The sequence below is a fragment of the Pelmatolapia mariae genome, linkage group LG20, assembly GCF_036321145.2.
Source record: "Pelmatolapia mariae isolate MD_Pm_ZW linkage group LG20, Pm_UMD_F_2, whole genome shotgun sequence".
NCBI classification, from domain to species: domain Eukaryota; kingdom Metazoa; phylum Chordata; class Actinopteri; order Cichliformes; family Cichlidae; genus Pelmatolapia; species Pelmatolapia mariae.
In genome coordinates, this window is record NC_086244.1 from 31,600,445 (window position 1) to 31,615,122 (window position 14,678).

At 39.8% G+C, this 14,678-nt stretch overlaps 2 protein-coding genes across 16 annotated transcripts in view; one reads left to right on the top strand and one right to left on the bottom strand.

Annotated features, from left to right (window-relative positions):
* cacna1db (calcium channel, voltage-dependent, L type, alpha 1D subunit, b) overlaps positions 1-4,673 on the top strand; it is a 92,465-nt gene extending 87,792 nt beyond the window's left edge. For all 13 annotated transcript variants that reach the window (XM_063465164.1, XM_063465160.1, XM_063465161.1 and 10 more), the window contains one exon: positions 1,150-4,673. In XM_063465164.1, coding sequence (XP_063321234.1) covers positions 1,150-1,455 — 306 coding nt within the window. In that variant the 3' untranslated portion in view covers positions 1,456-4,673. The remainder of the gene's footprint in view (positions 1-1,149) is intronic.
* Positions 1,946-14,661, bottom strand: chdh (choline dehydrogenase). Of its 3 annotated transcripts, none has more exons than XM_063465175.1 (10): positions 14,630-14,661; positions 12,846-13,299; positions 12,262-12,492; positions 11,178-11,344; positions 10,531-10,682; positions 10,278-10,407; positions 9,996-10,130; positions 9,249-9,391; positions 7,238-7,340; positions 1,946-7,007 (listed from the first exon to the last, which is right to left on the bottom strand). In XM_063465175.1, exons 2-10 carry the CDS (start codon positions 13,280-13,282, stop codon positions 6,589-6,591), a joined length of 1,917 nt encoding a protein of 638 aa, XP_063321245.1. In that variant the 5' UTR covers positions 13,283-13,299; positions 14,630-14,661; the 3' UTR covers positions 1,946-6,588. The 3 variants fall into 3 exon arrangements, with proteins under 3 accessions (XP_063321245.1, XP_063321244.1, XP_063321246.1); XM_063465174.1 differs by lacking the exon at positions 14,630-14,661 and adding an exon at positions 14,442-14,567; XM_063465176.1 differs by lacking the exon at positions 14,630-14,661 and adding an exon at positions 13,992-14,089.
* Between the last annotated feature and the right edge of the window lie 17 nt (positions 14,662-14,678).

The window sequence follows — 14,678 nt, forward strand, 5'->3', positions numbered from 1 at the left end:
AACAAATATGGCTGCATGTCCAGGCAGCTAACTCAAGTTGGGAAGCGTGATGAGCAATGCTTCTGTCAGTGAAGCATTCATTTTCCAAGTCAACAGGATGTTGCAGAGGTCATCTATTTGCAGCTAAATGAATACTATCTGTAAGACCCAGAATGTGTGGTTCTTGATAGTAGCATCTTTGGATATTTTTAGGTGATTTCCCACATTTCCACATCTCTAAACACAGGAGTCCTGTAACACCAGGATGACTGCCAGATTTTAAAAGGCTTGCTTTACAGGCACTGAGGCACAACTGTTTGGTTACATCTTGTACACTAAATGCCAAAAATACTCTGCAGTGACAAATAAAGGTTGAAAAGTTTAAATTTCAAAGAATCCATCTGAATGTCATGTCACATAATCAAGAACTTTAAGCAGACCGATTATGCTTATTTCCAGGGCCATATCACAGTTTGTGTTCTCTACTAGAGTAGCTTACCTTGATTATCTGTTCAGATTAATCCATCCATCCATTCGCTTCCGCTTATCCTTTTCAGGGTTGCGGGGGGCGCTGGAGCCGATCCCAGCTGTCATAGGGCGAGAGGCGGGGTACACCCTGGACAGGTCGCCAGCTTGTCGCAGGGCTAACACACAGAGACAGATAACCATTCGCGCTCACATTCACTCCCGCATTCACACCTATAAGCAATTTGGATTAATCCATTAACCTATCCCCACAAACTGCATGTATTTGGGAGGAAGCCGGAGTACCCGGAGAGAACCCACGCAAACACGGGGAGAACATGCAAACTCCACACAGAAAGACCCCGGCCTGATGGTGGAATTGAACTCAGGACTTGTGTGTGCGGCAACAGTGCTAACCACCGTGCTGCCCTAATTTAATTAAAAATTAATCCTTTAATTAATTAAAGTCTTGTCCTTCAGTTCATCCACTGTCCAAAACAACAAGGTGATTTAGCATTTTTTTAGCCTTTATACCAACTTTCTTCTGATTGGCTGTTCCTTCCAAACAGATGTATATAAAACAGAAAATATGAGCAGGATAAATCCAATGCAAATGCAAAGCATTGATTCCTGCATGTTTTGCTGAAGATCACTTTTTCCACTTCATGGTTTCAGCTTTAATTATCTCCCAACTGCTCTCCCCAGGTGCTGATTTCTGAAGGTTTGGGGAAATACGCCAGGGACCCTAAATTTGTGTCAGCAACTAAACAGGAGATTGCAGACGCCTGCGAAATGACCATCGATGAAATGGAGAGTGCCGCCAGTAACCTGCTGAATGGGACCATGGGTAATGGCAACACCTGGAGGAAAGAGAGCGTTGGCTCGGATTCGCATGCCAGTGCAAATATTAGGGACCACAGCATCCGTGACTACAGCGATGAGGAGCCATATGTGGCTGTGAAATGTGAGGAGGACCTAACAGATGAGATGATATGCATCACCTCACTATAACAGCAGCTCACACTGGGATATATTTAGGATTTTTTCAATTGAATTTTTACTACTGTTCTACGGTGAGGGGACACCTCTATTCAAGTGCATCATGCAATAATGAAAACGTGTAAAACACAGATGGATAAGAGAGCAAAGTGCCTTGTTTTCTCTTAAGAAATGATGAAGAAATGGTTGGGTTTATGGAAAATTTAGCAAACCAGAGGGAATCAAATCTGCCTGCCAACCAGTCTGCCATCTAGTGTGAATTTAAACCTCTAAATGGAGTTTTTCTTTATTGTTACACCGGTTTCTTACAGCAGGAAAAACTCAAATGTAGGTTTTCTAACACAGATTTTCGGGATCATCGTAATCAGCTTCAGTTCAAGGCGATAATGGGTCTGTCCAGCTGCATTGTTCTAAAATAAATCTAAACTGTTTACTCGATATATAAAGAGCCAAAAAAACAAAAAGTGTTCGACCGTTTTAATCATTTTTAGATTGCAGTGCATGATTTTGTTTTTCCCCACAGAAGCTGATTTTATTAAAACAATTTTAGAAAAATTTCCAAAGCATTTAACTAACTAATGTTCCAGTTTAGATGTCTGAAAAAACAAACAAACACCAGCGCCAGGTCAGCGTATGGTTGTCCAGCCATTCCAAGCTTCCCTGTATTTCGTTGCCAGATCCATGTATATAAATAATGTGTGATTTTAAACCTTTTATTGGTCATGTTAGCAAACACTGGTTGTTCACATTACATTATTACCTTCGTGACTCGATTTAGAGTAAAAAAAAAAAAAAAAAACTTGACAGAAACAGTTTTTTTCGTGGTAGTCTTGATCACTTAAACTTCTCTGGGTTCACAGTTCAGGATTTCAGGGCTAAGCTTGGCTATGTCTCTGTTTTTGACTTGAAAAGGAAATCACATATCAGTAGGGAAAAAAACAACAAGTCTTTGTCCTCAGGCATATCCTCTTTCTTCATGTAATCGCGGACGCATTCTCTTAAGTCCTCCCTTTACACCAACAGCAGTGCTACATTCAAGGAGTTTGATCAAGCTACACACCCTAAAAATAAAGGAATATTAGGATGCTGTGTGTCACTCACTGCTGTGTGTCACTCACTGCCCATGATGATCCTTAACTTTGGAGACTGAGTTTTCTTTGTTAAGCCCTTTACTCAGATATGCAATGATGTACAGTACCTTGAATCACTATTCCCCCTGAATCACTCTGAGATCAGCAACAGTAGATAATCTCTGAGGTTTCTGTGTGATGTGGCTCAACAGACTCATGAGTCTCTTGTGTAAAACTAGTGCATGAGACCCGGACTACTCATGTTTTAAAAATAATTACTTGCTGACAGCATGAACTTATCTTTGACAGTTCTTGAAGGTGAAACAAAAGTAAAAGCAAAGACCACCAGAGTTTCTTTGTGTCACAGATGACACATCAAGTAAACCGTTTATTCCCTCCACAGCTGCAAAACTCTTCTTTAGTTCCCACAAGTCTCACACCAGCTGAGCTGCCGGGAAGTAGAAAATCCTGTCAAGCGTGCTTGTTTTTGCAATGGAATGAATAAGACCATACAGGTGTCTACATAAGGGGCGACTATTTACTGGATTGCCTGACAATATACTATGTCAGTATATTTGCTCTTGTAATGAAATGACTGCTGTTGCCTTTTATCTGTTGGAGTTGTTTTTGTCAAGACAAAGAGCACAACTGGGGGAAAAAAAGTAGTAAAGCGTTTCTGCACCACTAACGGGTGTTTGTCTCCCACTGCCAACTATAATAACCTTCAGATTAATTTAAGCAAAAAACAACACACCGAGTCATGGCTAGGCAATCTTTCTTTTTTTCTTACTCTAAATACTGCTGTAAGGGCAATTTGTTCTGTACAATCAAAGGGCTCCTTTAAAACCAAAACAAGGGAATGCTTGGTTACATTGTAACCCTGGTTCTCTGAGTGTAGAGACTCTCTCTCCACTCTACTACGTATTCCATTTATGAGTTGGAGAGATAGTCTGGACATAATAGAGAACACTCGTCCATACTCAGATGCGTCAAATGTTTTTTGTTACCAAAATTACTGAAGTTTATTTATTTATTTATTGTGACTAAAAGTTGACTAAAGGGTCTAAATCTGGTGCCGGTATTTGCTATTGGACGTTCTGATGATGTAGATATAGTTGTACAGATGTACAAGCAGGATACAAGCTGCTATCTGGACTATTGTTCAGATGGACTGCAAATGCACTCTTTCCTCTTCACTTTAGAAGAGCCTCATACAGGTTTAAGTGGCCAATACAGCTGATAAATGAGACATATGCATTTTTTAACTGCAAGTAAATTGTTTTTAATGTAGACTTTGAAAAAAATCTTATTACCTCTGTAACTCTCCGGGCCTGTTGGTTAACATGTCAGGGAAACTCTGGTAACGCTGCATTTGCACAAAAGTAGTATTCGGAAACATTTATGTGTGATTTTTTTTCTTTATTGGCAGCGATCATGATTTGTTGTCCAAAAGTCCATAGTAATGAATGATGAACCACCAAATCTTTAGTAAAAATCAGTGTTTGATTGACACGAGATCTACTGCCGAACTGAAATGTTTGTACCCAACATTAAAAAGATTAAAGAAAAGTACCAGATTCAACACTGGTTTGATTTTCAAGAAGCCATAAAAAGTCTGAGGTGAACATGCTGGCTTCTATGTGAGACTTTTGTTTTTTATTGAAAACCACCCAACTCCACTCCCCAAGGCATTCAGTTATGCTTTAAATCACTTACGAGAGCTTCTTGACTGGAAGCCACCTGCTTAGGAATATAATCTGTCAAAAGCGCACGACTCCAAACAGTTCAGATTTACCCTGCGGCTCACATGCGAGAAACTTGAGACAACAACAGTCACGTGGAGATTATTACTAGTGCAACTACCCAAATGATTTATCACATGAGATAAAATGACAAGGACTGCAAAGCTTTGTTGTGCAACGCAGCTTTATTTTTTTGTACTGTTCCACTGCTTTACAGATGTCTATAAAGTGACAATGATGTATAAAATCTGTACAGCGTTTGTAAAAAGTACACGATTAACTTGAAGATCTCTGCTTTCTATCCAGTTGTATGAAAATTTAAAAAAAGCAAACAAGAATAGCTCTATCTCTACTTTGTAGCATAAGTACTAGTACCTTATAAGTTTTGTACCAATAAAAAGAGAAGCCCTTTTTTGCATATTTGAAGTTTTGCCTGGAATGACAATGAACCTGCTGATTTTTTGTAACGAACACTGAATAAAGACACAAGAACAAGGTCAGGAGGCTTTGTTTAGTGTCAGCACAGAAAAACAACAGAAAGCCTTTGACGGTGTTCACAGTAAGTTTCCCTTCATAAAGACGGATGATTTAAACATTCACATCATGTTAGACAGTACTGCATTATAATATAAACCATAATTGTCACAGTGATGAAGTTCTTTATGATGTAGTGCAAAGCTTAATAAGACATACTTATAATTTATGTTAGTGCTTTCATTATAGCTGCTAATACACACTGATTATTCACTCAAAGTCTAAAATCTCAGCACCGGTGTGTGTCAGTTCAAGCTGGACCAAACTGAAACACACTGTAGCCATGTGCAACATATACATGAATTAATACAAATCAGAATGTAATCGTGATCTCATAGGCAACAATGATATTACAGTTACATTAAAAACAAAAAGCATAGTTTTAAAAAATTCACAACACAATCAGAAAAAAAGCTGCTTATAAAAGTGACACTGAAGATTTTTAGTTTCAAAGTTCTTAGTGTGTGTAAACATAGTGTTAAAACATTTTGCATGAATTACTGTTTAGACTAAACCGCTGTCAGGCTGACTGAGCGGTGCAAAAGCTGTGAGTTATGAAGCTCGAGGACTCAAATTTGGCACATAGCATGAATCAAACAAATCAACTGAGATGAGTTTTACAGATGCATTGACAGCATTTAGGAGGTCTGCTCCTTTAACTGTCTGTTAAATCTAGAGACGCGTGCATTGGTAGTGTAATCGCTACAAGTCTGATTATAATAGTTTCTTTTCCAAGCTTGAATCAGGGTTTGGTCCAGTTTACAATATCACTTCACTTACAAGTCTTTTTTGTAAACAACGTATGATCCTTTCCCACAGTTGTCACTAAACAAGTCTGTTTAGTGACAAGTCTGTTTAGATGTGCAAAAGAAAAAAGTTTGTTTCTTTCATCCTGCCTATTCAATGCTCTGTTGTCACGCCAACAGAGTAACAAAACCGAATGTTTTCTGCAGATGTTGATGGTAAAGCTGTAGCTGTAGAAACTGCTATAAAAACTGGCTAAATTGTGGGAAACCTAAAGTGAAAGCGAATCACTTTATTGCCTTCATGTTCATGTTCATGTGTGCGGGGGGACAAAAACAACAAAAAAAGATTTTATCAAACTGTTGAACCTGCAAGTTTTCAGGAAGGAAGAGGAATGTCACAGCCAAAGGCTGCCAACCTCTGATCTGGTCTGAGCAGACAGGAGCGAGCTGCTGAGGCCAGTTATTCTAAAGTCTACAGTTTGCTCCAGCTGCTGACTGCAGCTCTCAGCCACATTAGATGATGGCTGATAAGATTGTTTTTTTTCTGAAAAGCAGTGCCGTGGAAACAGATTTTCATCAGAAGCTCATATCTTGAAATATTTAAGTTTCTTTAGTTTTTTAAAGCTGTTTTGCAATTTTTAATGTGATGCTGGATACTAGTTTGTAATCTTGGGTAATTACTTCATGTTTAAGATGTATACATTTCAGAGCATTTTTACTGAAATGCACGATGAGGCAGTCTGGTAAATTGTTTGCTAAGTGAGAAGCCACACATTAGACACATTTCCTGTCATAACCACAGTGATTTTGCAATTTGAATAAGTACTGTTCCACCCCAATGGCAGTGTGAGACAGATGTGAAGTGTTTATGGTCCTAAATATGTGTGTTAGGCCAGGAATGTTCCCACGGTAATAATTCACAATATCAGCTCAGAGATAAATTGATAAGCTCCTAATCGAACATATAGCTTGTGATTTACTGCTGTTTTTGCCTAATAACTGACTCTATTGAGGGACTTTTCTAACTCACAGATAAGCTGTACACCTCTCTCTTTATCTCTGCGTGTCAAGTGTTGGAGGCTGGTACACAGGAACCCCCGAGTCAACGAGTGCAGGGCGACCTCTGATAATATCAGCAGCCTTCTCTGCCATCATGATGGTTGGAGCATTCAGGTTTCCACTGACAATGCTGGGCATGATCGAGGCGTCGATCACACGAAGCTTCTCCAGGCCCAGAACATGTGCGTTTGAGTCAACCACCACCATCGGGTCAGAGGGTGAGCCCATCTTGCATGTGCAGGATGGATGGTAGGCAGTGTCTGCCTTTTGGCGGACAAAAGCATCGATGTCTGCATCGGATTGGACCTGAGGACCAGGCAGGACTTCAGGACCACGAAAGGGGTCAAAGGCCTTCTGGGCGAAAATCTCTCTGGAGAGTTTGACACACTGCCTGAACTCCCACACGTCAATATCTGAGAGGAGAGGAAATCAAAACCAGAAAAAGCTTATATAAGAACGTGCCAGAGCAACTTTGTTTTAACTCAAAAGTCTGCAAGCTGCTGAGGTAAAAGTTGATGGAGAGGGACTTCAATACTGCAACAATAACTACAAACATGTCAAAATACTGTCATTGTTCAAAAAAAAGAGTATAGATATTTTTTTTAAGGGGGAAATTTAAAGGAAATATCAAATACATCCAGACCTGTGGTGAGATAGTTTGGCTGAATGATTGGGTGGTCCAGGGGGTTGGTGCTCTTCAGCTTCAGCCAGCCTGTACTGGTGCTCCTCATTGGTCCAACATGAACCTACAACACCAGCATGAGTAAAACTGTCACTGCTAACCGAGCTAACTAAAACAGCACTGCTGAATTTCATTAATCCTAGTTTGTAAACCCAAGCTTTTTACATGATAAAGGCTTTTTAGCTTTTTAAGTTATTTTGTCCAAGAGAAAACCTCAAAACACTAAATTCTAGGGCTGTTCCTGGCGACTTATTTCTTACTCGAATAACCGTGGAAAAAAAGTAGACTAACCAGCTATTCTAAAACTAAGGAACACTCAAATATTAAGTTTAATTTAACAACCGTTTGGTGGAAAATGTCAAAAACAGATAAGAAAGGCGTTTAAATCATTTATGACATTCTTAAATAGCGAATCATGCTGTGCGGCACCTCGCATTGTGCATTATCAACACTACACGTTACACTCCAGACAATGAAGGAGAAAAACACCTAAACTAAACCGATGTTATATATGATATGAAAACATGTAACTATAACAGATGTTTACGTAGTACTAAAATACAACAAGTTAACATCTGGAAAATGAATAAATTGTGATCGTAAAGTGTGGCACGTTGCTCTTTGAAAATTCATGACACCCACTTCAGTAAAAGTTCTAAAAATTAAAAATAATAAAAACAATAAATCATCCACCCATTTTCTTCTGCTTATCTGAAGTCGGGTGAGCGGGACAGCAGCAGGGAAGCCCAAACCTCCCTCTTGCCACCTCCTCCTCCGGGGGAAACATCAAGCCTTTCCCAAGCCAGCCTATAAACGTAATATCTCCAGGATGTCCTGGAGTGCACCAGGGCCTTCTCCCGGTAGGACATGCATGGTTGGAACACCTTACCCAGGAGGTGACGGCCTTGGCCATCTATTTTCGATGTGGAGGAGTAGTGGCTCTACTCTGAATCACTCTCAATTGACTGAACTACTCACCCTATCACTAAGGCAGAACTCAACTTTCAGAGAAAGCTCATTAGTGTTAACAAAAAGATGAACCATAGATTAACAGATTTATGGCATTTCTCAATGACGAAGCGCCATCTCGTGCCAGATAGCTACATAACATTTAGTACACAATAATTTACAGGCACTGGGCATGAATTAAAATTTGAACAGACTGAACAACTTAAGTCTCGTACCAACTAGTAACTAGTACTAGTAGTAGTAGACTAGTGGCGGTGCACATCCCTAGTAAATACACCATCATAAGTGCTCATTTTTGATGTGGTAAAACTGAGGCCACTGTCATTTTTCAAATGAGGAAAAAAACTGATGCAACTTGAGATATGGGCCTTTTCTAGGGAGCAGGTTTAGCTAACACATCTGAGTTCATAAACCCTGAGATGAGCTGAAACTCCAGGTTATTTTATTTCTTTGTTCCACAAAGAAACAGATACAAAAGGTCTCAATTATTCAAACAATGAAAATTTCAAAATTATCCAATATAAAATATAAATAGTATAAAATGATCCAATTCTAATTTACAGATGTATGACACTATTAATTAAAGTAAAAAGAAATAAAAGGCCGCGCCTTTTGCACCGTTTAAGTAGAAGACAAAGAAAAAGAAAGAGTGAGTGATTTCATTTCAGGTGCACTTCTCTGGAAAAGAGGCTATAAATAAGGGTGAAAGGTTCCCTGCACAGAATTTCCTGGAAAACTCATGGCGCTTCTGTTTTTGTTTCCATGGAACATATGCACGCCTGTAAATACTCCTCTGCTTCCTTTGGATTGTGTGAGTATCCGCAGGTATAAATGTTTCATTGTATACAAGACTGGGCATACTCTATGCGCTGCAATTCATGCCTTGGGCTGTTTACTTGACTTCATGTTTCTACACATTTCTATAGAATGCTTAAAAAACATAAGCATGCCCTCTACACCAGCATTAAGAAGTCACGGTTTTGCAAAAACAAGCTTTACTCACCTGATAAGCCTCTATTTTGGAGGCGACTCGTCCGTGGTCAATGACTTGTGAGGGCAGAAAGTGAAATTGGATGTCGGGGTGCGCTACTTTGGGACGACTACGAATAAATCCTCCGCTTTCCATGTGGGCTGTTGCTCCATAACCTTGTGGGAGATTGATGTGGTTAGTGAAATGATTGTACTCTTTATTAGTCAGACGTGTCTATTTACAAGAAATGCCACTGGTGTTATGTGATTGATGAGCTTTTTTTCTGGTAGTGAAAGTTCTTTCGACTATCTTAGCTGACTTTCTCCAACAACCAGGAACCAGACTGTAAATATAATTTACCAGGATCACCAATAAAACACCTCATGTCACATTTCCTGTGAGTCACCATTATTAAAACTGTGAGAAATTCTTCTATATACTGTGTCAATGCCAGCTGTAGTTTAGAAAGAGGCAGTGCTGCAGGCTGATACATTCCTTACACGGCTGTGTGCCCAGTGAAAACAGTTTAATATTTAACATCTGCACAATAATTGTGTATAATCATTAATATAGCTGAAATCTAAATGAAAGTTAAAGGGTTTATATTAACTCTCTGGTTTCTTTTCAATGATATTTTCTGATGAACAAGCATTTTAGATGAGTGAAATGGCAGTTTGGAGACATCTTCATCTAAAAGTGATACAAGGACAGAAACTCTCGCTAATTCTATAAAACATTTGGGAGATTGTCCCGTTATAAATGTGCAGGTGACTTGGTTACCAGTAAACATGGTGAGCCACTCGAGGCCTATCTTGACCATGTGGAAAGGTTTCTGGGCTTTGTACAGGGTGATGGGCTGAGTACACTGCTGCTGGACATACAGCTCCAAGTGATCCTGCAGGTTATTACCGACACCTGAGAGAGGAGGAAGGCAAAGTGGTCTGACAGTAAGCACCGAAGAGATGATCGTCTGAAGTCACACAAGCATCAGTTGGAAAACTTTCTAATTTTTGTAGTTCTTTAAAGTAGGCTACAAGGACGTTCTTCACATACACAACACACCTGGTAAGTGTTGAATCACAGGGATGCCAAGCTGTTTCAAGTCATCTGCATTTCCAATCCCAGATAGCATGAGAAGCTGAGGGGAATTGATGGCTCCTCCGCTGACTATCACTTCTTTTTCTGCAAACACCTGAACAGACAATAGAAAAATCACTGTAAAGGGCCAAATTCAGGATATAAATCATAATTCAGTGTTTCAATTAATTTCATTTTATGATCCATTAGTTAATCTTCTAACATCTATCCTCCTTGCCTTTTTCTTTTGTCCATTTTGAATGTATTCCACCCCCACAGCACGGTTGCCATCAAACAGGATTTTAGTGGTCAGACATCGCACCTCCGCCTTCAGATTGGGTCGACCCAGGGCTGGTCTCAGGTAAGCACTGGCAGTGCTCCACCTCTTCCCTTGATAGATTTAGACAGTGAAAGTATGTAAAGATTAGATCAAGAATTAAACAGTACTCAAACGTATTTGACCAGTAACATAGTTTCTCTTCTGCGACCTCAGGAATTATTCCATATGACGTACGACAGTAACTACTTTCTTAATGGGCCTAAGTTTCAGATCTATTTAGAGTTGGTTAAGTAGTTCTATGAACACACAGTGACTTGTGCTCAGAGGTTCAAAAACACATTGTGGTCAACGACAAACACACATTTTTCATCCAAGAAATTAAGCCCTTCCTTTTTTAAAGGCCACACATCTGAAAGCATATTGATTTGCTCTCCTGATATTTAGACTGTAGTATTGATATTTTAACCTTTGGAGCTAAATCAGACTGAGATCAGATGTCTGATTCTGCCACTCGAAAACATTTCACCAGAAAAGGTTTGTGGCACTTTACCTGTAACTAACCCTATTAATTATCTATAAATTCTGTAGCATTTAGCATTTAGAACCTTTATAAATGGTCATGTCCATCCAGCCCACGCCTTCCTGTTGGTATCCATTCATGTCATCAGTGAATGGATATCCTGCCTGTCGCCCCGCCTCAATAAAAGCCTTATGAAGGAGATGGTTGGTTTTCCCTCTGGATACCTGAAGAGGTCCGCTGCCGCCTCGGTATCTACAATATAGAGCAAAAACATTAAAACAGAGAGAGACAGAGAGAGCAGTTTCAATTGTTTTCAAAGGAAGTCATGTAGTTTAGGCATGCAAACAATATTAATAATTCTCTTTTCTTTACTGTTGGATATATGCAATCCAATAACTGAGAAGGTGTTCCATAATTGCTACACTTAAATTTAAGTGTTCTTCTATGTTTCTGTACCATATTATCAAACACAGTGATTATACTTCTTCCTTTACAGGTCATTTAAACATTTCAGTTTTACTCTAACAGTCATCTTCATCATTCAGATCTCAGTTCTCAGTTCTCAGTTAAGCATGCCAAAGTCCTTCCTCCACAAAGTCATCCTTGTAAATACTTGGGTAAAGTCTTTGTAGTCTCCCAGTGTTTGTTTTTGGTACATTTCCTGTGGTTGTCACCTTGTCACTGTGGTTGTACTGAACAGTTTCCAACGAATTTCTCATAGGCAGTCTCATCATCATCTCATCATCGCTGACATTTATTTCATTGTTTGCTTTCATGAAATGACACATTTTATATTGTATCAAATATATCACACAGTGCCTCAAATTTCTGTTTGCACATAATAGTTTTAAACTGTGAGCTGTGACCCTTTTTTTGACTGATGTATTTCCTGGTTTCTCACGTTCTTACTTAGAAATTAGATTAGAGACAGCCAGTCTAGATATGCGTGATGCTCGGTGTAGGTGGGTTCTGCAAAAGAATTCAATGCAGTGCTGTGCATTTATATACAAGGAAAAAACTGTCTTGTGACATATTTGAGATTTTAAAGCCTGGGTTAGCGGGACAGAGAAAACAGCACTGCCGCACAAGTGAAAAATCCTGTGATCATACATAAAAAGATACTGGAAAAGCAGTGGTAAAAATGCCCAGTATATATTTGTATTAGTTACCTGTTTTCTCCCAGCTCATGACACTGAGCTTTCCTAAAATAAGGCAGACAATGCTCATAATCCCAGCCATCTGCACCCTCTCTTTGCCAGCGGTTATAATCTTCAGCATGCCCGCGGATGTACACCATCGCATTGAGTGAAGAGGACCCTCCCCAGACGCGGCCCCTCGGCCAGTACATTACCCGATTGTCCATGTTGGCTTGAGGTAAAGTGTGGTAGAACCAGTTATACCTGAGCAAAAATGAAATGAGATAGCAACAAGTCAGAATATTAGGTTAATAACAGTTTATACAATGTTATTATTACTGGTATCAGAATGCTGGGCTATTAATGTTAGGCCAATACTGGACTGTTTTTGCACGTGTAAAAGTGCTGTAATATTGTAATGCTATTTCATTGTTCACATTTAAACAACTGAGATGTAGGTTAAAGGTCAAAGGTCTGCTTGCTACACACTGAGCTAATTTAGAAACCCTTTAGCGTGTAATATTAAATGTCATGCACTAAGGCAAATGTCTCTGTTTTTATAAATCTGAACTAAAACATTTAATGACTCGAATAACAAAACAGATCAATCAAAGTACTTGTCATCGCAGAGGTTGTAGATCAGGGCAGCTGGCATGTGGATTTTCCATGAGAGTCGCAAGCTGCCTAACCACCTGTCCTTAGGGCCAGCCTCGAGCAGCAGCGCAGACTCCTGGGCGTCTTCTGTGAGGCGGTTAGCGAGGACGCAACCAGCGGATCCCGCCCCAATAATGACATAACTGTAAGATGGTGTTTTCTGATCGGCTGTAGGTGACGATGCAGAGGTCCACTGAGAAGATGAGACAGTGAAGCATCTGTAATGGCTGGAGAAGGATGAGCTCGGGGAAGAGGAGGGACCCATCTTTCTGGTCTTGGGGACAAAGCGGCATTCAGGCACACTGGTAAAGAAGCACCCGCAGTCCCTTATAAATCTTCCCTGTCTCCAAGTCACAGCCCTTTGGGCTCCAGTTAGGCTCCGTGTGGTCAAAGACAACATCCTGTTTTCCTTATTCACTGGAAATCACAACACATATTTGAAGACAAATCAGAAGGGGTGAGCTTGGAAATGTCTAAAACTGAAACTCTGATGAAAAGAATGAAATGTAGTATGTGTCTGCATTTCTGCACAACTCTCTTAAATATTGTGATTCTATATAAGAGAGAGGTGATATAGCAAGGAGCATGATGTCCACATCACATCACTTCATTCTGTCATCAAGGAAGACTCGATGTCCACTACAAGGACTGAAGATAAAAATAAATAAATAATTATTCTGTTATTCAGCATGTAACATGTTTCTTTCATCCACAGCACAAGTTAACTAAAGGCCGAAGGATAAAATATCTGTCTCTCTCTATTGGCCTTGAAAAGACTAAATAATTATTCATCTAATATGACTTATGCCACTCCTTTCCTTTGAAATGCCCAACTGATAGTTGTGAAACTGACAGCAGTTAAATGAATAACTAGGAACAACTAGACACTCAGTACTTAGGTTAACTTAACTTGCATCAAGTGCAGCATGTCAAAAGTTAAACTCTAATTCTCTGTCACATTAGAACTCCTGTGTTTCTACAGCAGTAAGGCCTTCTGCTGCCTGCCTTTGTTATTCAGTCTGATTAAAGTCATAAAAAACGAATTTTGTTCACAGGAAAAGCACACCTGTTGTTTGTGGCTGAGCGCACATGAATTTAGTTCAACAGACCTGGAATTGCAACGTGTGTTTCTGGTGAATGTGTGGTCTGAGGACTGTTCCGTGTTGTTTCTTGAGAAAACAATGTGCAGTTTTCCCAATCGGACCGAGGCAGAGAGTGATATCTAGGTCACGGCAGTCATATCAGTAAACCAAGAGTCGTAAATGTCAGCAAGTATTGACTAACAAAGCAACCGCTGTCTAGCAGTCTGTACGCCTTTGCTAATGTCCATACTCTACTTTTAAGTCATTCTGATTGAAACTTTGAGATGAAAACTCAGTTTCGCAACCGCTAACTTACCAGCATCTAAGTCCATACATCTAGTTACATTAGTTGATACATTTATGCTTTAATATAATTCATTAAAAAAATAGCGTCGAAATGTTACATTTAAATGATTTAGAGACCTGGCGATGGTCGTAGCGGGGCTGCTTATAAGCTCTACGTTTGTTTAGGTTTACCTATTGACCGCTAACGAGTGGTCAGAGCTCACAGTCGTCGTCTGGACCTTAAACAGCACACAAGGACACGGAAAATACTCAGTATAACTTCACACATGCGACACTTAATTGGACCTGAGCCGGTGCTGGAATAGTTTAATGACAAACGCAACGGAAAAGAGGACGTGAAGCAGAATAAGCAGACCTACCTCAACACGCAACATGCAAAACGGTCAGCGTGGTGGGCGGAGCTTATCG